Source organism: Poecile atricapillus, chromosome 1 (assembly GCF_030490865.1).
Source record: "Poecile atricapillus isolate bPoeAtr1 chromosome 1, bPoeAtr1.hap1, whole genome shotgun sequence".
NCBI lineage: Eukaryota > Metazoa > Chordata > Aves > Passeriformes > Paridae > Poecile > Poecile atricapillus.
In genome coordinates, this window is record NC_081249.1 from 56,143,755 (window position 1) to 56,170,161 (window position 26,407).

Here is a 26,407-nt window from a genome sequence, read left to right on the forward strand (position 1 = left end):
AGACAAAAGTAAGCTAGTACAGAAGGAATTCAAACAATAAATAAGCAAAACTCCCAGACACCAAGAAAAACCTTTTTTATATATATCAAATAATACACCTTAAAAATCTCAGTCACAATCTCCAAGGAAAGCGTGTCCCTGCTTCTACCTCTTCCTCCCTTTGCGTACTGGATGCTGAATTCCCTTTCCCAAAACCTCTCACTCCCCCACCCAATAGATATTAAGTTTAAAAATTTAGCTGCTGATCAAGAATAATTGCATCTGTGTTGATGTGCATCTACCCTAGAGAGCTGCTTCTGTCACACATTCTCAATCCTCTCTCTGGTTGGTATTTGCTCTGGCACAGTAATTTCCCCCCCTACTTAACTCTGATAATGCTGGTGCTGCCACTGTCACTGATGGACTTGGCCTTGGCCAGCAGCAGTGTCTCCTGCTGCCAGCTAGCATTGGCTCTGGCACATGGGGGAATATTCTGACAGCCACCCCTGTAGCCCCCTGCTACCAAAACCTTGCCACAGAAGCACCATAAGCAAACTGTCATGCTTTAAGTCTAAACACAAAAGAATGCTAACATGCTTTTTACAAATGAAAAGAGCCTATGTTTGTAAAAAATGTTTTCTTTCTATAAATAGCTGTAGTTTTCAGAGTTTTCTACTTCAGAAAGAAATTTATTTGCCAGCTCGTAGTAATCAACAAGTCACACAAAAAATTGCAGTTCAAAGTGAAGATTTTAGCTTCCCCAGGGAACTGGAGTATTCAGAAATTACAGAAACATGCCAACAAGTAAGGTACTCCAGGAACAAGGACCTTGAAATCCTCATGTGCTCAAGTTAAAGAGCTGTCTATGGAGGTACCTAGTAGTGGCATATGAGACAGCACCAGCTTCCAGCAGGCCAGGGTGCTGTGTGACATCTGGCAGCCCTCAGCCTCATCCAGCATTAGGCACCTGCCTGTCAGGTAGCACGGCAGAGCCCTCGCGCCAGAAGGACCTGGCAACTTGGCTCACACGGGCACGCTGCCCACTCCACTCACAATGGAAAAGCAAAGCCCCTGCCACAGCTGCCATCCATAAAACAGTGATAACAACACCTCTGTCTCACAAAAGTACTGCAGGGAAAATTGAATTTGAGGTGGGAAGCATTCAGAGACAAAAAGCAGATATTTTTATGAGCACATTTGGAGTCTTTTTAATCAACAACTAAACATTTGAAGCAACATAGTTATTATACCTTGCATTCAAAAACACTGCAAGGATCACATACACAAAACTACAGTCCTTCCTCTTTTATCTTCTTCCATATCCTCCAAGGAAATGCCACACAGAAAAGCACATTTATTTTATATACAGTGATATACTGCATGTGATGATATAATTAAAAACATAATTAAAAAGCAAAACCAATTAATATTGTCCACTATGGTAAAAAAAAATTAAATCACTGGACTGTGTCATACATCCATCTTAACTATGGCAAACCAACCTAGAAAACAAATACTACTTTAAAAACGGTTCAGTTGAAAAGGAACATTTTATGAACTACCACTGCTCTTCTGAACTGGGTCTCTAGAACTAAAGGTGAAGCACATAACAGGAACTCATCCAGAACTCCAGAGCTTCTAACATACAAACAGGGGCCTTACACTCCGAAAACAAATAAAAATTTATACAATCATTTCAGTTGGAAGAGACTTTTAAGATTGAGTCCCGCTATTAATGAAATACTGCTAAGTTCGCTACTAAAACATATCCCTGAGTACCACATCTTTAAAAAACCTCCAGAAGTGGAGACTCAACCTCTTTCCTGGGCAGCCTACTCCAAGTCTTTATCAAACTTTCCGTGAATAAAGTTTTCCTAATATCCTAAACCTCCCCTGGGAACAAACTGAGGTTTTTCCTCTTGTCCGACAATTCATTATTTGGGAGAAGAGACTGACCCCCACCTTGCTACAACCTCCTTTCAGGAAGTTGTAGAGAGAGACAAGTTCTCCCCTGAGCCTCCCCTTCTTCAGGCTAAATAATCCCAGCTCTCTCAATCACTCTTAATACTTTTACCCCAGATCCTTCACCAGACTCATTCCTCTTCTTTGGACACCTCCAGCATAATTACATAAATATGTAAATATATAAAAAATACATACAGAGAAAAATAAATTCTACACAGTTAAAAACAGGAAAAAGCAATCTGCAACTAACCAGTGCCATCTGAACAGTTCTGATGAGATTCAGTGACCCTCACTACAGAGGGTAGGCTGGATATTTGAATCTGAATGAGTCACTGCCCCATTTGCAAACACCACAGCAATTTATCTTTCTTATCCTGGACACCTAGCTTAGAAAGAGATGAATGGCCTTCTGGAGGTAATTATTTCTGTAAATTTAATGGAGATATAAGAGTAACCAGCTCAACACAGGCATCTAAATTTTAGGCAATTAAATCTGGACAGAGAATTAAACTTGTGTCTGCTGTTGGACCATAACTCCAAGACTACATATTCCTGACAACAGGCGTCAAGACAAGAGCACAAGAGGTACATTTTGAAATTGACAGGCTCGTATTTACCTACTTTTTGAATGCAACTGCAAGAAGACCTTTCAGTATTGTCAGAAAAGAAAGCTTCTGCAAAATAGACAGAATCATAACATTAGGGAAAACAAAATTGTGTCCTTATAAACAGCAATTAAAAATATGTATAAACACATTCAAACTCTTCTGAGAATCCTAAGAAATCCCCTAGTTTCCTAAATATCAAAGTCCTTCTTAGAAGGAACTAAACTTGTGCTTCCTCCCCTTTCTCCTAATAGGAGGATAGAAACAGCTACTACAGTCAGTCGTGTAGAGGACTTGTCCAAGAAGTTAATCCATCATTTTACCACCTTTCACCAATGTCTGAATTTCTTGACTTGGGAATATGACACAAATTGATCTGGATGATTTCAGGGAAACAGCTAGTTCCAACCCTAAATTACTTTTATGCCTAGAGCACCAGTGGCTGCCACAGATTGCAGAAATATGCCGAAAGGAGAAAGTGTTTATTGGGATGACTAAATTACGTCCTTCTATGCAGGAGCCCAAGACCTCTGAACAACGAACCAATATGATTTGGCAGAAGCCATTTATTGTTTACATTATACATTTATTTATACATTATAAAGCTACTGTTCACATGAACACACATCTTTTCATTGGTGCCCCTGTCCTGTCCACGCATTCTGCACGCATCTCTCGGGGCACAGAGTTGGTCGCAGTTCAGGTGTTCAACTGCCCTCTGTTACCTGGCTCTTGGGGTCCTGTTTTCTTGTTTTTCAGCCTCTTCTTTCTTATTTTTAGAATAGCTTATGTCTCTGCAACCTTGAGAAATTTCAGAGGGTCTGATAATAAGCTCTAAATATGGTTTGGCTGGAGCGCATCATGGCCCAAGCTGCTCAGATGCATTACTACACTTCTATAAGTCACCATCTCGGAGCACATGCAGCACCACAAAAGCCAACAGCACAACAATAGCCATAAACTGCTTGCACAGTCCAGCACAGAACATTTTTACACCAAAAAGTAAATTACTGCCTCAACATTAAAGAAACCCCTGACAAGCAAATAATGTACATAACTGTAAAACACTAGAAGTCTGCAAATTCAGGTATCTGCTTTAAAAAAAAATTGCTTTTAATTTCTTCATTGAACAGACACCCCTGTGACTCCAACTTACAACAAATGGCATGCAGACAGTTCACAACAGCAATAATGTGACATCTTACAATTTCTACTCTGTTTCATCCTATGTGCGCCACAAAAATTCTTCCATCTTGCACAGCCTCTAGAAGTTTCTGAAGTTGATTTTATAACTGTAGTTTCACATGGAGATAGAAAATTCAGAAATAGGAAAATAAAGCTCTCAGTAATTTCTCTAACAGGTTAGACTGAAAAAGAACATGTTGTTTTCAAAACCGATGTCTTTTACTACACAAAAATTACATTAAAGACACAAACAATACCAGAAGAGGGAGAATATATGAACATTAAATGTCAGACAGGTTTCATAAACAGTATTTTAATGTGTATTTATTCATACCACTTCAGGTATAGGCAATACCATAATATGGTATAACTCTCATCTTCAATACCTACTATTTTCAGTCCACACTAGAGACAATATTATACCACCTTTAAGACTTTTTTTTTTTTTGCTCTTTTTTTTTTTCACTTTTTTTCGTAAGGATATTGTGATCACAGAATCCAAGTGAACAATATGAAATAATTAAACATGCCTTAAAGGGCTTCCATAAGCTGAGATGGCATTACCTTTCTCAAAATGGAATTACACACAGATTTTAGTTTAAAGTATCAAAAAGACAAGCTTTGACTTTGAATGCCGTGCTTGAAATAACTTCAGTGTTTCTGGCCTGAGTAGTTATTCTGATAAAAATTTAGAGATGTGCACTGAATGTGCAACCCACGCTTTTGAAAATCCTGACTCCAGCTTTCTCCAATGCTCTGCTTTAATTCCCAGTCAGAATTCCCACCCTTTCACTTCTCAACCTTCCCTATCTGATAGAAAACAGTCTTTTCTCAGACACTGTATGAAAATGAGGAGAGTGACAGTGAACTGTTACAGAGATACTTAGTAACACATACAGGGAGGCAGACTACCTGCACTTCACTGAGTGTGCTCAGGCAAAGCACCTTGGCATCTGATTTACCATTTTCCTCTTCTGGCAACACCAAACAGAGCAGTGCAGTCAGCACACCTGAGGGACAGGATGCCATCCAGAGGGACCAGCTTAAGACATGAGCCTGTGGGAACCTCATGAGGTTCAACAAAGCCTAGTGAAAGGTCCTGCACCTGGGTTGGAACAACACCCACTATCAATACAGGCTGGGGGTTGAAGGGATCGAGAGCAACCCTGATGAGAAGGACTTGGGGATGCCGCTGGGTAAAAAGCTGGATGTGAGCTGACAACACGTGTTCAGAGCCCAGAAAGCCAATGGTATCCCAGGCTGCAGCAAATGAAGCAGGACCAGCAGGTTGAAGGAGGTGATTGTGTCCCTCTGCTCTGGTGAGACCCCACCCAGCTGCATCCAGTGCAGCAGTGCAATGAGAGCTGCATCCAACTATGCGATCCCAAGCACTGGAAGGATGTGGACCTGCTGGAGCAATTCCAGAGGAGGGACACAAAAATCATCAGAGGGATGGAACCTCACCTGTGAGGAAAGGCTGAGAGAGCTAGGGTTATTCAGAACGGAGAAGAGAAGGCTCCAGGGTCACCTTGTTGCAGCCCTTCAATTTGTGAAATGGCTTATAAAAAGGATGGGGACAAACTTTTAAGCAGGCCCTATTGTGACAGGACAAGGGGCAACGGTTTTAACCAAAAAGAGGGTGGGATTACAACTAGATATGAGGAAGCAATTTTTTTTACAATGAGGGTGAGGAAACACTGGAACGGGTTGCTCAGGTGGTTGGTAGATGCCCCATTCCTGGAAACATTCAGGGTCATGAATGAGGCTCTGAGCAACCTGATCTAGTCAAAGATGTCCCTGCCCAGGGCAGGGGGGGTTGACCAGATGTTCTTTAAAGATCCCTTCTGACCAAAACTATTCAATTATTTTATTAATGGCATGAAGTTGGATATGCATGCTACAAAATTTGTTTATGACCTTAAAACATCAGAAATATTTTTCATACACCAGAGCTCTTTAATTCACACTGAACACAGGAAAACACTTTTAATATACTTCACAAAGAGATTCAAGAGAAGGCATCCCACACTCCCCTCTCTATATTCCACTGACAAATTGTGAATGCCTAACTAAACAACTCAGTACGTGCTTGTGTCTTGCTGTACATTCAGTCTAGGCTTACTCTTTATGGCCAACTATTTATTTTGTATTTACTGATTTAAGGATCTAGACATTGTCTCCTCAAAAATAAAATTTTTAAAAATGCTTCTCATGAGACCATTTTCATATCCCTCTCCACAAACATGATTTGTTCCCTTTTCTTTGATATTACTCATAACTCTTTCAAAGATCAAGTCACTGCCTACACTTTGGCAAGACTATTACTCTGTTTACTACTGAGAAGTTAGGAGAAGTTAATGGTTTGACAACCGAAGATTTGGCTTTCATGCAGACTGGTCAAATAGTCATGAGTCACAGTGCTGATCTCATAAAGTTGCTTTGCCCATACAAACTTGATCAGAGAACTCCCTCTTTACTCACAGACTTCTTCCTCAACCAGACACCATGTGGTTCTTCACAAGCCTTTGCTATGCATTTTGCATATCTGCACATACACCTGTATCTCCTCTGAAGTTTGGTCAATGGGTAGACATAATTCCTGATCTCTGTGCTAACAACTGCAATTGCAAAATTCACCGTGAAGAGTCCCACCTCACAAAACTGCATAACAGCACACATCCAAGTATTCTTGACATGAATTAAATTAATACATTCTGCTCCTAATTCCAGTAATTTTAATGGGTCTGAATTAACTCCAGCTCCACCTTCTATAGGTAAATGACAATATATCATCAAAACTTATGTAAATAACTACAAGTGTATTCATAGCTCCACCTATTTTATCAGCGAGGTGAGATGGGGTAATTTGTGAGTAAGCCTTGGGATATAGAGTGGTGTTCTACAAGCATTAAGGCTTGAGATGTTCACCTCTAGCCATGAAAAGCGTTTACACACTCCAACTTTCCCTTGACCAAAAACATCTGTTTAAGCTCACAAAACTGCAAACTGCAAGCTTTGGTACACAGAAATGCAAAGGACACTGATAAAAAATTGTGACAGAGGAGGAATAAGAGTGAAGAACAAAGGTAGAAGAAAAAGACAAAATAAGTAAACTTGTCTTTGCTTTTTTTTTTTTTTAACAACTTACTTCAACTAAGACCATTATTTTTTCTGCACTCTGATGTTCTTCCAGCAGAATTCAGAAAGGATAGGAAGAAAAAATGGAGCAACATGAGGCATGTCTTTACTGTCACGAACAGGTAACTAGTATGACAGCCATTTTGTCAGATAACTATCTGCCTTTTTAGAATGCTTTTCCTTTTTCTCTTTTTGTTTTAGGGTTATTTGACTGGATCTAATATGTTTGCACATGTGAAAACATTATAAGATGATACTCATGTTCTTGTTATCTGTTCAGTGTACTGCTGATTAACCAAAAGTCCTAATTACCAGCAATTCTGCCATCTTTCATTAATACACACCCACCCCTGCTAAACTACTTCAGATTCTGTTATCCTTACAAGTTTTACAGGTAGTTAAATTCCAGTCTATTTTCATCTGAAGTATTAAGAGCTCAACACCTTAGTACACACCTGCTCTTGATCTCAGACAGCTGAGGGAAATATTAGAGAGCAAAAGTAATGCATCAGAATAAATAGAGAAGTTAAATTCACAGCTGCTGCATTCTGATTTCCAGGGAGAACAGAATACAACTAACTTAGAGTTAGGACAAGTTATGGTACCTCATCATTAGAGTTAGGAAGAAGTAAAATTTTAAAAATAATGCTCAGGACCATCATCTCCCTTATTTTGAAGAAATCAAGATAAGTTCAGCTGAATCTATGAAGACAGTCCCCTTCAAAAACTATTCTCTCCTGTTCTGCAGGATAATTATCTGCCAATAATCATATACATCCTATAAAATAAATCATAAGAGAACACCATTCCTCTCAGTCATTTTCATTTTGGACAAATGCTGATAAAATCCTTCCTGCACCTGCAGAAATTTTATCTACCTCGATATTTCAAAAAATGGTCACTTTCAACCTGTCTTGAAGAGCTTAGCTTCTGCTTTTGAAAGCATGCATGAAGGGATTAAAAAACATTTTACCACAGCTGCATGGTGTCCTAGCAAAGAACACACAAATGGGAAAAAAAACCCCAAAACAATCAAACAAACCCACAGACTGATGCACTAAGCCTAAGGGGTAATTTGCCTGAGATCCTGAGGCAACTCTGAAGTTTGATTATATATAAATTGGGGAATGGCATCAAAGAAGAATGACTATTCACAAAAGTGTGTATTATAGATCCACAAAGCAGAGGAGGCAGAATACACGTCTCAAATCCCCAGGGCCTGAGCTGGTATCCATTTTACCTAGACTGAAACACTCCAGCTGCTAAACTAATGAGCATAAGGCAGAGACAGGCACTTTTGCCAAATTTCTCTCCCCTCCTTTTGTATTCAGTATTTGGAAAAAGCAAACATCTCAGAGATTAAATAGATAAACCATTTCACATGAAGTCTAGTTTATTCATTTTTGTTTTAGTCACCAAATCCAAAAGTTTTTAAAATGCAGTTCAATTAGTCTTAGAAAAACAATGATTATATATTACGCAGTTTGTCCAGCAGCCATGTCATACAGATGAATTCTAATCACGCAAGCCAATTTTAGCCAAATTTGACAAAGAAACAGAGGTCTCAAAGACACCTAAGTTTCCCCTAAGTTTCCCAGAAATCAGCTGCCTGGTAGGAGTAAGACATACAAATTAGCAGTTGCATTGTGGAAAAAGGAAACAGAACTTGGCTGTCATCCATCTCAAGCAGGAGCAATCAACTGGTCAATTGAAGCACTCGCCTAGCTCCAAACCAGCCATAACACAGGCTGGTGCTTGCCAAATGCAGAGGGACGTGAGAGGAAGCCAAATGTGTTCTGGGGTAGGATAGGCATGAAGGAAATGAAGGCATGATAATACACAGGTGCTGGGGAGTACCAAGGGCACTGCAGCAGCCTCATCTTGGGAGTCAATGGGGAAAGTTTGCAATAATCAGTTAAGTATTTGAAGCTTGAAGACAACCACACTTTCAGATTTCCATAACTCTGAAAAGCTTATGTTCAACTTGTTTTTCATTTCAACAATGGAGCCAAGTAAGATGATGCTATGACTCAAAACTGGACTATTTACTTTCTTTAATACAAGAGTTGTAAAGTTTATACTCTAATATTATGATTAAGAAATAATGAACTCAATCTATGCCACAATATTTAGGAAGCAACATTAAGCAAAAAAGTACATAATGAAATATACATCTGCATCCTGAAGAAAAATAAATTCCCAGGATATGATGGGAGCAGGCAGGCAAGCAAAAACCAGAAGAGACAAGACATTTCTAGCAATAACCACCTCTCAGCTGAGAAGGAGGAACTGATGACACCCTCCATCTGTCAAATGGTAAAACAGGTATATCATCACACAGAGATGGCATGATAATGCTAAACTTTTTCATTCTGCATAGGAACATACCCACATCCAGCCACCAATTCTCACAGAACTGTGCAAGCCAAGTCCTACCTCTTGTAACTGCAAATGACTGTTGTCATTCCTACACGCAACTCTTCTACCCAAAATCACAAGTACATGACAGGCATAAAAGACATAAAAGGCACCATGCAAAGGCAACACACTTGCAATTTTGAACTTTCATGTAATTTATCATGCACTATATTTCGCTTAATAAGCTGGTAATTAACTTTTTTGAGGGGTAGTAAGTAAATTGAATAATACCATAATTGTATCACATCACATTTTCTGTCATGTGGTGCTGTCCTCCATAATGACAAGAGGATATATACGTATCTCCCTTCATCTTCTTCTTTCTCTTTTTCCTTTTCTGCTTTTCCTAAACTCTCCCTCCTGTCTGCCCTTCTCTACTTGACAGTAACAAAGCAGATGAAAATTACAGAACATCTTTCTTTTGAAGACTAACTAGAAAGACCAGGTTTCTTCACCATCAAAAAGACCAAAGAGGGTATTTAACATGTCCATATGGTTGCAAGTGACATTACAAAGATAAAAAGGGATTGGCCACTCACCATCCCTAAGTCAGCAGGTGGGAAATTGAGCAAACTAAGGAAAAGGGTGTTTCATACAACATATGAAGGTGATACTCACTATTCTGTGGCTGCTAAAATTTAAAACAGGTTCAAGAAAGAACTGCATAGATCCATGCAAAAGAAGTTCATAGAAAGTTTACTAGAAAGAAAACATCTAGCTGAGGAAATTGATGAAAAAAACCCAACAGTTGAAAGCTGGGGAAACATTCTGAGAATGAGAACAATCTCTGCACATTTGTCACACTCTCAGGCTTCTCTACAAACATAAGTTACTGCACTTGATCAGAGACAGTTCTGGGACAGAAACTTTGATCAACACAGTAAATGACAGCTGAAGATCATCACCTGTAGAGACTAAACAAGGAAAGATGTGCATGAACAGAACGATTTAAGCTTCTTGGACCTGTAGCAAAGTCAACTCAAAATACTACTTCCACTTAAAATGAAGAGATCATTTGTGCTGGTCTCCACACACTCCAGTTCAGAAATTAGAGATATCAGAAGTTTCGGTAGCAGCCAGAACAAAAAAAAAAAAAAGTCATTTTAGCTATTATAATAAAAGGTTATTATAAATTACTTACTTTCCGTTTAATACATATTCAATAATGTAGACATACATTACATTTTTTTCTACATATCACCATAGCTTGTGCTGGTATACGCATGTCAAAATTTTATTAACTTTTTTAACTTTATTAACATTAAAGTTTAAAATAGATGCACAACTTTTCATCAAAAAAAAAGAAAAAAGTAAGAGAATTTTTTTATTTTTTTGGGGGGTGTGGGGGAAGAATGTAGAGGATAACATGCTACTAAATTTCACTGCAAGATGTACCACCATAGCAATTCCTTGGCCAAAAAGAACATCACAGAGCTCAATAAGAGGCAAGCCATGCTCCTCCTTCCAACCACTGAGACTAGGAAGTAGCTGAACAGAAATCAGCTCTGTGGGTTCATGGTATTGAATAATTTGAACACAAACCAGTGTCCCTGTACAGCGGTAAAGCCTAAGAACATGCTGGGCTGCAATAGCAAGACTCTAGTCAGCAAATCAAAAAATATCATTATTTCTCTCCCCATAGCACAAAGCCATGTCTAATGTATTGTGTTCAGTTTCAGAAGTGCCCATTATGAGAGAACATCCCCAAACTGAAGACAGGCCACTGAGGTGTTTTGGAGTCTGCAGCCTATGTTCTTAGGAGAAGACACTGAGAGCACCATAGTTCATCTCAAAGAAGAGCAGACGAAAGAAGGAAGTTGTTGCGCTGCCCACCATCTGAACATGGCTTAAGGAGACAAAGCCAGTTCTGAGTGCTGTGAGGTGAAATGAGAAAGTGCAAGAAACACATGCTGAAACATCGGAAATCTCAAATGGACATAGAAAAGTCTTCCCAAAAAGTGGCTAAGCACTAGAGCAGGCCACCTTGGAGATATTCAAAGCTCAATTAGTCAAGACCTTGAGCAAAGTGACCTAGCTTGAGTTAGCCCTGCTCTGAGCAAGGGCTGAGACTAGGATGGCTTCTTCAGAATGTGGCCAAGTAAACTTATTTTTTTAAATTACATGTTGAGCAAGAAAAGCAAAACCTGGCATCTTTATAATAATTAATTCCCAAAAATACTTACTCAGAGGAACCTTTTTGACATCTTTTCCCAGCAAGGATACTTAAAAGTTGGCTTATTGAGACTGGAATAAGCAACATAATATTCTTACATATAAATAACAAAAGGCTCAATAATTAATAGACCAAGTATAAATTTGATCATTTTTAATCACTTTATTTAGCTTATCAACTGTACTCATGATGGAGGCTATTAATATTTCTCAATTCAAGCTGTAAAATCTTACTTTATTACCACACAAAAGCAGCACTGAACCATAAAACTATAAAATGAAACTTGGAAACATTATTAATTGCAATTTTGCTATTAAAGCATGTCTTCCATACCAGTGTCAAAGACCTGGACTACTTCTGCTTCAAGACACTTCATATTAATTTTAAAAATAATAAAAGCTTAAAATGCCCAGTGTTTGCTGACTCAAAAAGCAAGATGCTAAGAAAATACCTTCAGTTTTATTTGTTACATTGAAAACAGAATTTCATGACCAACACAAAGATGCCAAGGATAGCTGCTATAGTGGGTACTTGTCTTAGAGAATCGATTCAAGTGCTGTAAGTAAAAAAAATTAGCTGTTCAAGACACCCAAGGCACATCCATCCCTTCTACATATCAAAATTGGCACAAACAAAAAAAGAAGTTACAATCTGCTCAGAAGACAGGGATGAAAGATGAGGATTCTACTGAAACAATGAAGTACATTAAAACTGAAACAGCAGGCAGAAAGTAATTTCTTTTACAGCTGTGGTCATCAATGCTTAAAACACACACATCCCTATTACTATTACTGTATAATTTTAACTCAGCACAGAAAATTTTTCTGGATACAGAACAGTTACTTTCAACCCTGCAAAAGTGTCCTGTTTACTTTTCTTCTACTTTGTGCTAAAGTAACCATTTCTACAGACCTTTTAAACTAGATTTATAGCATATTTACAAAATATGACTCAATATGCATGAAGGCATGCACTCCTGCAATGTAAAAGAACACACACGAAGACTTGTCTGCAATCAATTTGAAAAGCTCTACAGCAACAGAGATTCATATATTCCTAAAACTATAAAAAATACTACTGCATCTATGTGGCATTCCAAAGGGCTTCCAGTGATTATATCCAAGCTGCAGTTCATCAGTGTTGTGATTTAATCCAGCAGGTGAATAAACACCACGCTCACCAAAAAACCAAACATTCACTCCCTGCCCTTGTTTGGGGCAAAATTGCAAAACGTAGAGGTGACCACATGACCAGGCACCTGGCTGTACCATCCCACACACACTGCAACCACTCATAGCTATCCGGACCTGGGGGCAAATGTGTGTGCCATATTCTTAAATAGTTGTTTCACCCTGAACAAGACCTGAAACACATTCAGGAGACACAGCAATAGGAACATGCTGGTTTGGACATGCCGAGGATATTGAAAGTTCCTCCAGAGCTACTGCAATTAGCCTGGAGGAAGGTGGAAGGTGGAGGTGTGTCTCCCCTGCAGCCAAGACTGTCTAGGGAGGAAGGGTGCACAGTGCAATTATTACTGGTTCCCGTAGATGGCTCCCGAAGCTCGGAGATGGAGGCAGTGCGAGCACAACCACCACAGCAATCTCACAACTACAATGTTACCGGGAGCCAGCGCTACAAAATTCAACACAATGAAAACCTCAACCCAGCCCCCAGAGGTGATGAACAGCACGGCACGGAACATATACAGCAAGTATTGTTACTTATACAATATATATACACTTCGACATTTAAAGCAAGTACTGTCGATATACAATACAGCTCTGCACACACAAATCAATACTGTAAACTAAAAGAGGGTAGATGAAGATGAAATATTAGAAAAAATATTTTACTGTGGTGAGGCACTGGAAGAGATAATGCAGAGAAGCTGTGGATGCTTCATCCTTGGAAGTGTTCAAGGCCAGGCTGGATGTGGTTTTGAGCAATCCAGTCTAGTGGACTGTGTCCCTGTCCATGGTAAGGGGGTTGGATGGAACTAGGTAATCATTAAGGTCCCTTCCAACCCAAGCCATTCTATAACTCTACAATTACAACACATTTGTTTCAACATGATCCCGTCAGATCTTACACTATTTCAAACCTTTATGTGCCATACTTAATGTCCCCTTTTTGGGTGTCAAAAAAGGACTGTCATGATTTGACTAGCAGGTAGCTAAACACCACATAGCCACTCGCTCATTCCTTCATCCACAGTGGAATGGGAAAAAGAGCTGGAGGTAAAAAAAAGTAAAATTTGTGGGTTGAAATAAAGATAGATTAATATGACACAAAAGGAAGAGAAAAGAATGGAAATTACAATCATAATGAAATAATATATACATAAGTGATGCACAATGCAGTTACTCAACACTTACAGGCTGCAGCCCAGCCAGTTACCAAGCAGCAGACCCTGATCAGCTTTCCCCCTAGTACATACATTGACCATCATGCCATATGGTATGGAATATTCCTTGGGACAATTGGGGTGAGTTGGCCTGGCTGTGTCCCATCCCAACTCCTTGTGACCACCAGCCTCCTTGCAGGTAGGGTGGAGTGAGAAGCTGAAAAATCCTTGACAATATAAACACTGCTTGGCAACAACTAAAACATCAGCATGTTATCAACAGTATTCTCATCCTAAATCCAAGTACAGGTCTGTAAAAAATGTGAAGGTGATCATCCAAACTACCGCAAAACCAAATTAAGCACCCATAAGTGCAGTCTAAAGATGCTATCAGGAGCATACTTTTCCTAACTGGCAGTATTCTTTCATTAAAATGTTTATAGTTATACCCACAGAGTTGTAACAGAGAAAATATTTTTTCAAAGTCAGTAAAAATTTAAAGACCACTTTGCACAAGAGAAAATATGCATTACCCGTCACTACTACTGCTATAAATAAAGTGTAAAAAAATCTGCAATGGTAAGACACCAAATGATGTTCCTTTTGATACTGTTTACGTTAGTGTTCTTTGAAATAACAGGTAAAAATCAGGTGCTGAAGTAGCTCACTGTTAAGATTTATTTTCATATTCTTTGGTTTAATTAATAATTTCAATTAAGTATTTTGGCACTGCAGGCTCAAGAAGAGAAATTATTTAAATTAAGGGTTCTAACACTCAAGATTCATCTAACCTCCCAGCAGATCATACATAATCAGAGAACAACATGTGTTCTTTATTCTCTTGCTTTTTTTGAATGAACCTCTAATTCAAGCTTTTACTTCATTTCCTTCTCAAGTCAGTCACAGAAATGTTTCAGCTGACAGATAATTATTTTGTGTTCTGTTATTAAAAGATAAAAATTATGTTATTATTTTAAGAATCAAACAACATAGACACACAGTAATTATTCTGAACAGAGAAAAAATACTGGAAGACATTTAAGAGTAGAATTATGCAGTTACAAAGCACTAAGTTCATCTCTAGTGCAACAGCATGAGGAAAATATGACCACAGCTAAAGCATAACAGCAATTACTCTTCTAGACTAAATTAGGCTTTTTACTTTTCATCATGTTATTATCATATTGTGGCATGGTTTAGTTAGGAACTAAAGTATAAATTATGAACACAAAACATAGACTAGTGTAGTGTTCAGAAAGACACTCTCTTCCCCATTCCCAAACCTAGAGAAAATTACACACTGGTAAACCCTCAGCAGCATCCTCGAAGGAAATCTTTTCCATCTCAAAACCATGAACAGAGAATCTTTTTGCCTAAGTGTCCAAAATTGTAAATGAGCATCAACTGCAAATTTCTGCAATAGTTATTTGATCAAGGCTGAAAACTCAGTAGATTTACAAAACTTAACACCTCAAGCATAAAAACACCTTCAAGTTCTTATTTCCTCATTTGCTTCTTCCATAGCAATTCTCTCTTTTAGACAATTCTTCAAAATGAAATTCTGAAATGTATACCAGAAATTTTTCAGACCAAACTCAGAATGAGAGATTTCTTTGGCCATTAAGAAGATTACCACAAACTGTTATTTACTATTTAATGACACAAAAATTGATTGAAATAATTTTACACTACATATTCAAGAATGATTTACCTATTAAACAAACCCAAACATCCTGATCTTAAAATATTAAGTATAAGCAATGATGCATCCATTTCCTTCACTTTTTTCATAGTTACAAAATCTGATGTTATTTTTTATCAAAAATTCTAGCTAGCACTCAAGTGAAAAGTTGCAGAGGTATTTGGCAAGTATTTGCCAAAAGGCAGAATTCCAGGCCTTTTCTTACACTAGGTGAACTGCAATTCTCTAATCTATCAAAACCTACACAACTGTGTATAGTACCTTCCATCTGAATTTAAAAATGCAACTTTAAATAAGTTTTTAACACCAAGAATCATGACTGTGCTCATTATATATTCTGTTCTCAATGAAAAGCAGCTTGATGGATCATATTTTTACATAAGGATACTTTCAGCATTCCTTAGCAGCTCATTACTTCAACACAAAGTGTGCCTCATTCAGAAATCACTACTCTGCACAGTCAGAACCAGACCCTTGAAAATCACCCACCTTCTCCATCTCCTTCACTGATGTTTTCTCCCCTCATGTTTTTCTCCAAATAACAGTTAAATGGAAAACTTCACACTCAGTAATACTTCCAACTGTATAACAGAAAGTGTGCTAAGATTAAAAATGTAATATTCATTAGCATTACAATTCTGAAAAGTAGTTTAAAGTTCACCTCTGCTTTGTATTTAAAACTGTGCTTGGACATGGTATCACAGTTACAAAGGTAAAAAGAACAGTATGTACTTGGAAACTCGGAGTAAACTTAACTGCCCTGATGCCTTTTAAAGTCTTCCGCATTCCCACTGTACAATGAACCTAACAGAAATTATGGCAACATCAACCAAAAGAAGTGGAAATTTGCTTCCATAATAAATGGTAATTTCCATTTCTATCATTCTAACAAGCAATACCATGAAACAAGATGATCCAGCTGTTGAAAGATTTATTTTACCTATTCAGTACATTGCCATCAATATCAGAGCTAAGTGATTTCAAATTCTCATTTGTTGCCGCTGAGGATGAATAGATCACACGGACACAGGTCGAGGTGTGGTGAAAAGAAGAGAAAGTTTATTTTTCCTCCCAGGATTTATAGGCTTCTGACCACAGCCAGGGATTGGATGGTCAGGATAACACTTTCTCACTGCACTGGCCATGAGAGATGCCCATCACAAGACGTGTAACAGAAAGAATGTACACATATCTATGTTTACAGTTACTGTCCTGGGAAAACTATGTTAGCAAGCTCAGAAGCTGAGCTCATTAAATAGGAGAACAATATTACTAATGCCTTTCATAAGGGTACTGGATAGTGCACACTTCTAGCCCATGATTTAATGCTGTATCCCGATTTACATCTGTATTTAAACACTGAGATCACACATATTATATTTTACAACAGTAGAATATAACACAGTGAAACTTCAGCAGACTGAAATAAACAAGTGAACATTAATCTCTAACAACTACTTAATAGAAGAGATCTAGTGATAACAGACACACACTGTTATCTAACAGTAATAGCTGTGATGCAAAAATGTCAAACTTTTCCAGGTAACACACAGAGAACTGCCCAAGATAACCTCACTAACTCCAAACCTTGATAAGATAAGCTTCTAGCAAGCAGCACTGTTGTAAAACAGCAGATGCTAGAAACAGCCCCTGCAGTCAGAAACTGCTGGACAGGAGCTCTTGCAAGCTTTCTGCTCTTTGAGAAGATTTGCTACTCTATGACTCATAACAGGCCAACAGGCCACAGCAATTTGACATACGAAAGTCACAACACTGTGGAGGGTTTACTTTGTTCATGTAACAAAATTCTTAAAATTCTTTCCTTTTTTTTGTCTTCTCAGATACAAGCTGTGAACACTCTCACTCACTTTCTCAAGAAAATGCTGGCAGCCACCCTAAAGCATTAAATTGAACACAAATACAGTAACTCTGGGGCTGTGCCAAAGACACAGCTGCCACGCCACTGAGACTATCTTGAAGCTGTCTTAACACACATGGCTTTTTCTCCTCTGGCTTTCTTCAACAGCTTTTTTTCGGATATGACACAGCACTAGAAGCTCGAGCTGCTTTTGGAGCACTAGGAGACAAACAACATGAAAGAAAAAGCCAGTCTTGACCACTGCCCCCAGACAGCACTCCCTCACACAGAAGCGAGTTCAGCAGTCTGTACTCCACTAAATCTTTGCTTGCTGTCAGTTAATGCTATCATTCCCATTTCCAAAACCTAAGCTACATTTCCCAAAGTGAAGGGTTCAAAATTATGCCAACACAAGAATGCCTTGCCATGCTTTGATTACTTACTAGTGGTACCAAGATTATTTAAACCACTTTCCTTAAATGTGCAAAAAAGCTCAAAGGTTGCACATCAGTCCAAGAGCTGTCCAGTCCTCCTAAAATCTGACACCTCATGACTATGCATTACATTAAGTACATAAAAAGTGATTAGGAACATGCATATACTATTCATCCCCTAGAGAGCCTTTCCTTCTTCCTGCCTGCTCTACTAGAATTACTCTTACTGGAATTAAAAATGCTGGTTTTGCTCTAAAGAAGTAGAAAATGTACTATTCCTGAAAGTATGAACAATTTGCACAGCTTGGAGAATTAGTCTTAAATTTATTTTAATTTTATTACTATGACAATCACAGGGAAAAAAAAACAACCCAATGTATAGGATATTTAATATCCAATGTTCCCAAGTGTAATTCTCTCTAACTAAAACTTCAGGACAGCTTATTACTCCTATGTACTCCTACATGTATTACTTACATAAAGTTGTATTTTAACCAGAAGTAGCACACAAAATATACACATAGAAAATCCCAGTAAATATCACTCTGTTATCAGTATGAATGATAACAGTACCTTACTCCAAAATCATCAGCTACCTTCCCACCAGCTTGCTGCTCAAGTACTCACTGCCTGGGGAGTGTGAGTACACAGAAATTGAAGAGATTTTAAAGAACTGTCTCAAGAGTCCTATAACATGATTTCAGAATGCAAAGTCTTTGCAAAGGTCTTTCTCCTGAGACCTGGTTTATCTATATGCAACATCTACTCCAAATGCCTCAAACTTCCACATTGTAGATGACACAGGCTTTCTGACTAGTAATTTAAATTACAGGAACATGTAAGTTTAAAAGAACCTACTTTTGCTCAAATGGTAAGATACTGACCTTCAGACAACTTTAGACTTCTTAAACACACTGTTGCTTTTATTATTTCACCCTTCCATTGGGAAGTTCATTTGGGTTTGTTGGAAAAGGGAAATAATAATCAAGCATGCTGCTATTCTACCCTTCCCTCAAATCCCTACCAAAATTCCATTTACACTACACTACAAAATTTCTCTGATGGAAGAGGTAAATCAAACCTCAATTGTGTAACAAGCTCCACCTCATCACTGTTGCACATCACCTTGCTTATGTGATGATATAAATTAGTTTAACAACAGAAAAATTGATAGAAAGTTTTATGAAACTCAGAGGACAGGAGATAATGTCACAAAAAGAGGTAGAAAGAAGGAAACTAGTACGTCACTGAGTCAAACCCATTAAGTAACACTTGTCCTAATGAAGTATTTGCATTCCATAAAGAAGGCTAAGCCTAAGAATTACAATGCTAACTAAATAACTTTTGAGACAAGACTCAATACATTACAAATTCCAAGAACTCTGAAAAGGAGACTAGCTATGGAAACCTACACATTTCCAGGGAACTCATTGATTGGAAAGAATCAACATGAGACATACTATACCAAGAAAAGTCAGGACACTGGAAAGGTGGGAGTTAGAAAGAGGTCTGCAGCGATTTAAAGGTCTTTAACTTTAGATGTGCTGCAAGTAGAGTAAGCTTTTTTCTTTCCTCCTTTTTTTCTTTTTTTTCACTGTAGCAACAACTTTGTTCTAAGTTGCAATAATTCTATAAATCACGGACATCCTATATTAATGCTTTAGCTTCCTAGCAGAGAAACCAGTAGGTGAAGTCTGCATCCCCCAAGACAGTGCATAAATCGATCAGAGTTCTCACATAAAAAGATGCAGGGAGATTCTTTCCCAGCAACTGATGAAAACCAGAAGGGTGAGCTGCAGCAAGGCAGTGGAAATCACAGCTGAGCTGGAGTGCATAGGGGACTGTCACACTTGCTTTGCCTTTTCTCTCTGTTTTCAACAGTTCGGTTCATTTCTCTCCAAATCTTCACTCCCTCTTCCCTCATCTCCAATCAAGGGGAGAAAATACTTTCCTCAGAACTACGGTGTGAGGACACTTACCTAACAATATAAAAATAAGAACATAAATGGTGTTCTAACTTATGCAGTCTAAGGCTGTCTAACACGGTTCCATTTTTGACAAGGGTGGCCAGAGGCAGATGATCCATGTCAAGAATGCAAACCACAGCAAATATCTAGACGTAAGTGTCCAGAGTAATTCCTGGCTATCAGCCATTTTAGAGCTGGTAGTCCAACTTAACTGTAGAGTTCAGTATTCAGTGCATCTATCCCTACCTGGCTTTGCCTAATTACAATTTTAACTCGCTCACACTTTTTCTGCTCCACAATATCATGCGGCGGCAAATAAGTTCCACAATTTAATTACACATTGCTTGACAAGCTACTTTAATTTTCATCAGGTAACAAGTTTAATTCACCATGTGGCCTAATTCGTGTCCTAAGAAAAACAGCTACTCTTGCTTTTTATTCATAATTTCTTTATGATCTATGGATTTTATAGATCTCTGTCATCTCTCCCCCTATTGTTCTGTTTCTCAGAGCAAAGATCTTCATCTTCCCAGCACAGACTACCTTCAACACCTCTAATCTACTTTTTCAGTGTCTATGAAACCCTTGCTGTGCTGAGATGATTACATTAATGCACAATTTCAATGATTTTGACACACCGCTGATGAACATAACAACCTAACAACGATTAAATTCTTTGTGAACAATTCCCAACAACTGTCTGACTACTGCCCTTCTCGTGTATGTATGTAACAGGAGCAAATTTAGAGCTCATGACTGTGTAGATAGGTTTGCATGATTTTCCCTGTATGACCATCATTTGGCATTCACCAGAACTGAACTACACTTGCATGTGAAAGAACTGGAAAACAGCTTTGGAAGAGTTTGCTGCAAGTACCCAATTAGTTCAGATTTTACCAATCCCCAAAGATCAACAACTGCTATGGTGCCACAGTAATGTCACTCCTTAAGAATATTTTTTAATATAATGAACCCTTCAATCCTAGCAGAAACCTACTGCTAACATTGTTCCAACATAAAGCAATCGTTTATCTATCTAGTCTCTCATCTTTTAACCAACCATATTAACAGACAGGATAACCATTTGTCTTCAGCAAATAAGCTTTGGTTGAGGTCTTTACTGAAAAAATTTACCCACTTTTAAACCAATCTGCTACTATCTTCAGTAAGTGCTTTCCAATTCTAGAGTTGTGGCATTCAGTGAGTGATAACTGTGTAGGATTTGGTGAGTAAGACATCTACTTTCATTTTATGTCCTGCCTGCAGATTATATAAACCTCACCAAGTTCACCCCCTTCCATTTTCTCTTCTGCAAACTGAGGTGTTCCAAACATGTTAGTCTGCTACCTTCTTCCACCTCCTTATTTTACCCATCCTTTTTTTCACCTTTGATTATAGCCCTAAATTTGTTTCTTGTAGTTGTAACAATTCCAGCTAGTAACAGTTCTTTTTCAAGCACCTAATATCTTCTTTTAAAAGAAGGGAAAAAATGGCATATGAATTAGTTTCTTGGGACTGCTTCCCTTAACAGACTGAAAAATGCTGGACCTTTTGCAGAGTGAAAATGACATGAAGAATTCAGGTTCTAACTACCCATTACTTGTGACCCAGCAGGAATGCAAACTGAGCAGATCAGCCAGTAAGAGATACACCTGAACAAATGAAAAATGCTATGAGATTGATGTGATGATATGAGATTTTGCTTTGTACTGGCATTTTGAGATTTCACGGTACCAACCAAACTTCACAAGATTTTGCACATCACAAAAGAAGTGTCAAGAATCTCAAAACAGATGCATCTCTCCTGTGAAACACAAGAAGTGTGTTATGCTTGTGTCTAAGGAATTTTTTTTCTCCTGCTTGAGAATATGCAGGAACCAATTTCAGCTGTGATTTCCAAAAAGGTTTTATAGGAATAGCAAAAAAAAATTAGGAAAAACCGGATCACCTTGCAGAATTCTGAAACTGACTGCTTTGCCAAATGCCTGCTGTGCTCTTAGAAAGTGGTGTTAGATTCATCCCTTTGAGAACTTCCTTGTGTTTCCAGGCATACACCTACTTTTGCTTTAGAGTTTGGATCATATCAGATGATTCATCCTACAAGAGGTCACATGCAAACAAACCAATCTTAAACCCAGAGTTACCCAGTATGCAGCACATCACTTGCTGAAATACCAAAAGCTCAGTCTAAAAGTTTGTTGTACATCAACGATATTTTTCACTTACAAAGAATATATAACCACGATGACTTTAATATAAAGGTTTTCCCAGGAACTGTTAAGCAGTATTCTTTGGTTTCCAGACAACCAGTAAAATTCCATTTCCTCTTCATCATTGGGAGTAACTTTTCATAGTCACAACATTGTCACAACATAATCTTCAAAATACATTATGTTTTACAAGACTGTATTTTTTTTGCCATTGAGTTACTAATTTTTATGCCACACATACTGCAATAAAAAATATCTGTACTACTTGACAAAGAACTCGTAAATACATTTAGCAGTACTAAAAAAAAAATCTTTCCTTATCCAGTTAGCACCTCTTGCTTTCCCACAGAGATCAATCACCAGACCCAAGATCAGAGAACCACAGGCCTGCTGTAGGCCATGGAATATTGTTCATTTATGACAACATGTTGGCATTCCTATGTAATAAATTCCCAAGTTCTGCAAAGATCTAGGAACAATGCAGAGGTCCTGTCTTGTCATATTCTCTTGTGAAATGCCACCCAGGAAATTTTAAAAAACAAACAAATGAAAACAAAAAACACACCACAAAAATTTCTGTTGCAAGCCAGTAATAAGTGCTTTGCGACTCATTGTTTACATAAGGGGATGTATTCTGCAGCTCTTCTGGACTTCACTTCTAGTAACAAAACTGGATTCACTAACCTGTGCTCCGTTAAGATCCATATTTTAATAAGCACACTGGAAAACTGGTTCTGAAATTCATTAATGTAACTGTAACATCACAAAAAGCTAATTCTGCCACTTGGCCTTCTTCCTTTTAGATAATTAAATAAAAATACAAAACTTCTGTTCCAAGATAGAATATCTTTTTCACTGACATGTAATACAAACACCTTATCTCTCCCCTAGCTGCAGCCAATATCTCATTCCAAGGAACAGTCTAGTGTGTAACAAAAAGAACTAGGACCAAAAAATGTAGGCTTTCAACGAGAGCTGCAGGGATCTGTCTTCAGAAAAACTACAATTCTGCACACAAGCTACAGGGGCCTTTTACTCATTGTCATAAAACACCAGCATCACCAAAAAAAAAAAAAAAAAAAAAAGCTCCCAGCTTTACCTACCACTATTACATTTACTAAGGTAGGGCTACTTTACCTTTCAGAAGCTGATAAAAATGTAATTGATATACTGAAGACAAACATGACAATATACTGAAGACAAACATGACAAATTCCCCAACAATTTTATAACAGATTACTCTGACAATACCTGGTTGGGGGAGGGAAATAGATATATAATTACTGTTCAGTATTATCTACACTTAATTACTGTCTTACTTGAAAAATAACTTTATTTTTCATTCAGAATCATAAAAGGTAAACACTAGTTGCAGAAACTCACATAAACAAGTGTCTATCTTAACTCTTCTGACTTTGTAAGATTTAAGAAACTTACTCTAAAATCCAATCAGTACAGACAGTATTTTACTAGCCAGCAGATTTTCAGCTAAGCAAGGACAACTTTTTTTTTTTTAATTTGACATGCCATGCAGTGCTTCTGCAGTGGGGACAGACTTTAACATATAAACGCAGTTTTGGTTTCGTACCAGAAAACTTACCATTTTGACATCAGGTGACAGCAACAGTAACGACCAATTTAGTACTAAACATTATTTAATCACCAGTATAGCCAGACACATAATACTACATTAAACACCACTGAAGGCTCACTCACAGAAGTCTTAAATAACACTAAGATCTAATAATATGAGAAAAATCGTAAGAGCAACAGCAAACCAGTTAGAAGCATGGATGTTCAGGGTACTTTTCTTTTTTAAAGTGCATAAACACAGCTAAGCAAAATTTCCAAATCATTATTTCTTTTTCCACTCCACCTCACATTCCTCAAAAGTATATGCATTTAATTCCTCTCTCTTTTATGCTACCCTTCTCAATGCAAATAGGTCAAGGCATAATTCCAGTGGAACTGATAATCAGCCCATTTCTTGCCCGATCAACTTTGAGCCTCTGGCTCCCATCCTACAGGACTGCAGGAATAACAAGTGTATACAGCTATTCAAGAGTCTACACTCCCAAGGAGGGCAGCAAACACTGCAGAGGGAAAGATTGTTTCAGAGGCACCTCATATTTGTACTGCCAAAACCTGAAAGCCATTTACCGATGGCATTCGTTCAGCTGAAAAGGCAGTAAAACAACCCAAGAGCTGAAAACTGTGAAAAAAAAATTAAATAGGCAATTGAAAGCAAGAAAAGCAAACTAAGAAAACAGAACTACTTTTATGGAGAGCTTTTTCATTTTCAGAGAGGTCTAAGTACAGAAGAAAAGAGGGGCAAGTGTCAAGTCACAGTCCAAAACTCCTGTTAAATAAGCTAACGTTATGAAAACTAGCAAAAATAGCTACGATTATTTCAATTCAGCAATAGCCAGGAAGCACAGGATTATGCACTCTAGAGACACCTCAACAGTTTTTATGGATCTTGATACAGTTATCCAACAAGCATACCAAAGGACACCTAATTACTCTACTTGGCTACTATTACCACAATGTAGCACTCCCTGCAACAGCTGGCCCAAACCCTGCATCACCAGGGGGTTAACGGAAGTGATTATCCCACTTTAGTCTGCACTCTCGTGGCCTTACCTGGACTACTTTGCACACAACTGGAAAACTATGAGAAGGTCCTTAAATATGGAGGAGTGCAACAAAGCTGATAGTATGTCCTGTGAGGAGCAGCTGAAGACTTTGGCTTGTCTCCACTGGAGAATAGGAGGCTGAGGGACAAACCTCACTGCTCTCTTTCTACAGCCTCCTGAGTAGGGGAAGTGGAGAGGGAGGTGGCTCATCTTTTCTACCAGGGAGCCAGAGATAGGATGAACAGGGATGGTTCAAAGCTGTGTCAGGGAGGGTACAAACTGGACATAAGGAAGTATTTCTTTACTGAGGGCATAGTCAAACACTTGAAGATGTTTCCTAAGGCAGTGGGCAATGTCTCAAGCCAGTCAAGTGTTTAAGAGGCATTTGGCCAGTGCCCTTAACAACATACCAAGATTTGATCAGCCCTGAAGTCATCAAGTGACTTGACTAGATGATTGTCATAGGTCCCTTCCAAGTAAATTATCCTGTTTTATTCTAAATCACATGACACCCATTTTAACCTTTTCCATGAAGCCACAATCCAGGACAACCACTAAGGTAAACAGTAAAACAGAAATATCCCCAAAACACCATTGGAAATAACTTTGCATGTGACACTTTGTGCTTTAGCAGTTAGCACTGAACTTTACTGGTGAAAGACTTTCCAACTAGTTCTGGAAAAAAGTCAGTGTTGACTAATAAGTGAATCAGTTCAACAAAACAATCAAATAAACAAGCCCCAAAACAAAAACTTTCTACAATGTAAACTCACCTCTAGGGTACCAAATAAGCACTTGAAGTAGGTATTTAAAAAGCCCAATTCATTAAAACACGTTGTTCCAAAATGGATATTGTGAGCCCAGCGACTGGGACTAGATAGAAAACACAAGTACCCGAGTTCAAGCCTCATGTGTTCCTCATTTACCCTACCTTAACCCCACTTTTTTCATCTTGCTTTCCTTACTGAATGGGCGCACAGTGCAATTAACATCCCCAGCACCACGGGCAGGCACCAGGCCTCCGAGCGAGGCCTGTCCCGGGGCAGGGAGGGAGGCCGCCGCCGATCCCGAGGGCGGGAGATGGCCCCGGGATAGGGGTGCCGGCCGTCCCCGCAGGGCCGGCGGGACGGGCCGGGAGCTCCTCTCCAGGGCGAGCCAGCGCCAGGCCCCGAGCACATCGGGGGCGGCACAACCCCCTGCCCGCCGCCGACAGGCTCCGAGCGGAGCTGGGGCGGGGACGACCCCCGCACCGCACGCTCAAACACGGCGCACTGCCCACCCCGCCCCGCCGCTCGGAGTCACCCCGGAGGCGGAGGCGGCGGTGCGGCCGAGCTCGGCCCCACTTACCAGCCCGACTCGGAGAGCGCCGCCCGCGCCCGGTCGGCCATGGCGCCTCCCCCGCCGCTCACCCGCAGCACTCGGGGCCGGCGGGCGCTGCGGGGACCCCCGGCACTCGCTCGGAGGGGGAAGAGGGACGCGGGGCCCGCTCGTTCCCCTGCCCCGCGGGCCTCTCCGGGCGCTCGGGCCGGCCGGGGGGAGGGAGGGAAGGGGGGAGGGAGGGAGCGGAGGGAAGGAAGGAGGAAGGAAGGGGCGGAGGCGGCGCAGACAGAGACGAACAAAGCCCGCGACAGGCGGCTGCCTGGAAGCTGCTGCCGCCATGGCGGGGAAGGGCAGGAGTGAGGGCAGCGCAGCCGGGGAGCTCCGGCTCTGCTCCTGCGGCTCGGAGCCTGCTGCCGTGCAGTGTCAGGAAGGGTTTGCTTAAACGGGTTTGAACCTCTATAAATAATATT

General features: G+C 39.3%; 1 protein-coding gene across 6 annotated transcripts in view; it reads right to left on the reverse strand.

Annotated features, from left to right (window-relative positions):
- Positions 1-26,170, reverse strand: part of TDRD3 (tudor domain containing 3) — a 98,433-nt gene extending 72,263 nt beyond the window's left edge. For 5 of the 6 annotated variants that reach the window (XM_058856338.1, XM_058856422.1, XM_058856600.1 and 2 more), the window contains exon 1: positions 25,965-26,170. In XM_058856338.1, coding sequence (XP_058712321.1) covers positions 25,965-26,005 — 41 coding nt within the window. In that variant the 5' untranslated portion in view covers positions 26,006-26,170. The remainder of the gene's footprint in view (positions 1-25,964) is intronic. The other variant, XM_058856763.1, reaches the window with a different exon arrangement.
- Between the last annotated feature and the right edge of the window lie 237 nt (positions 26,171-26,407).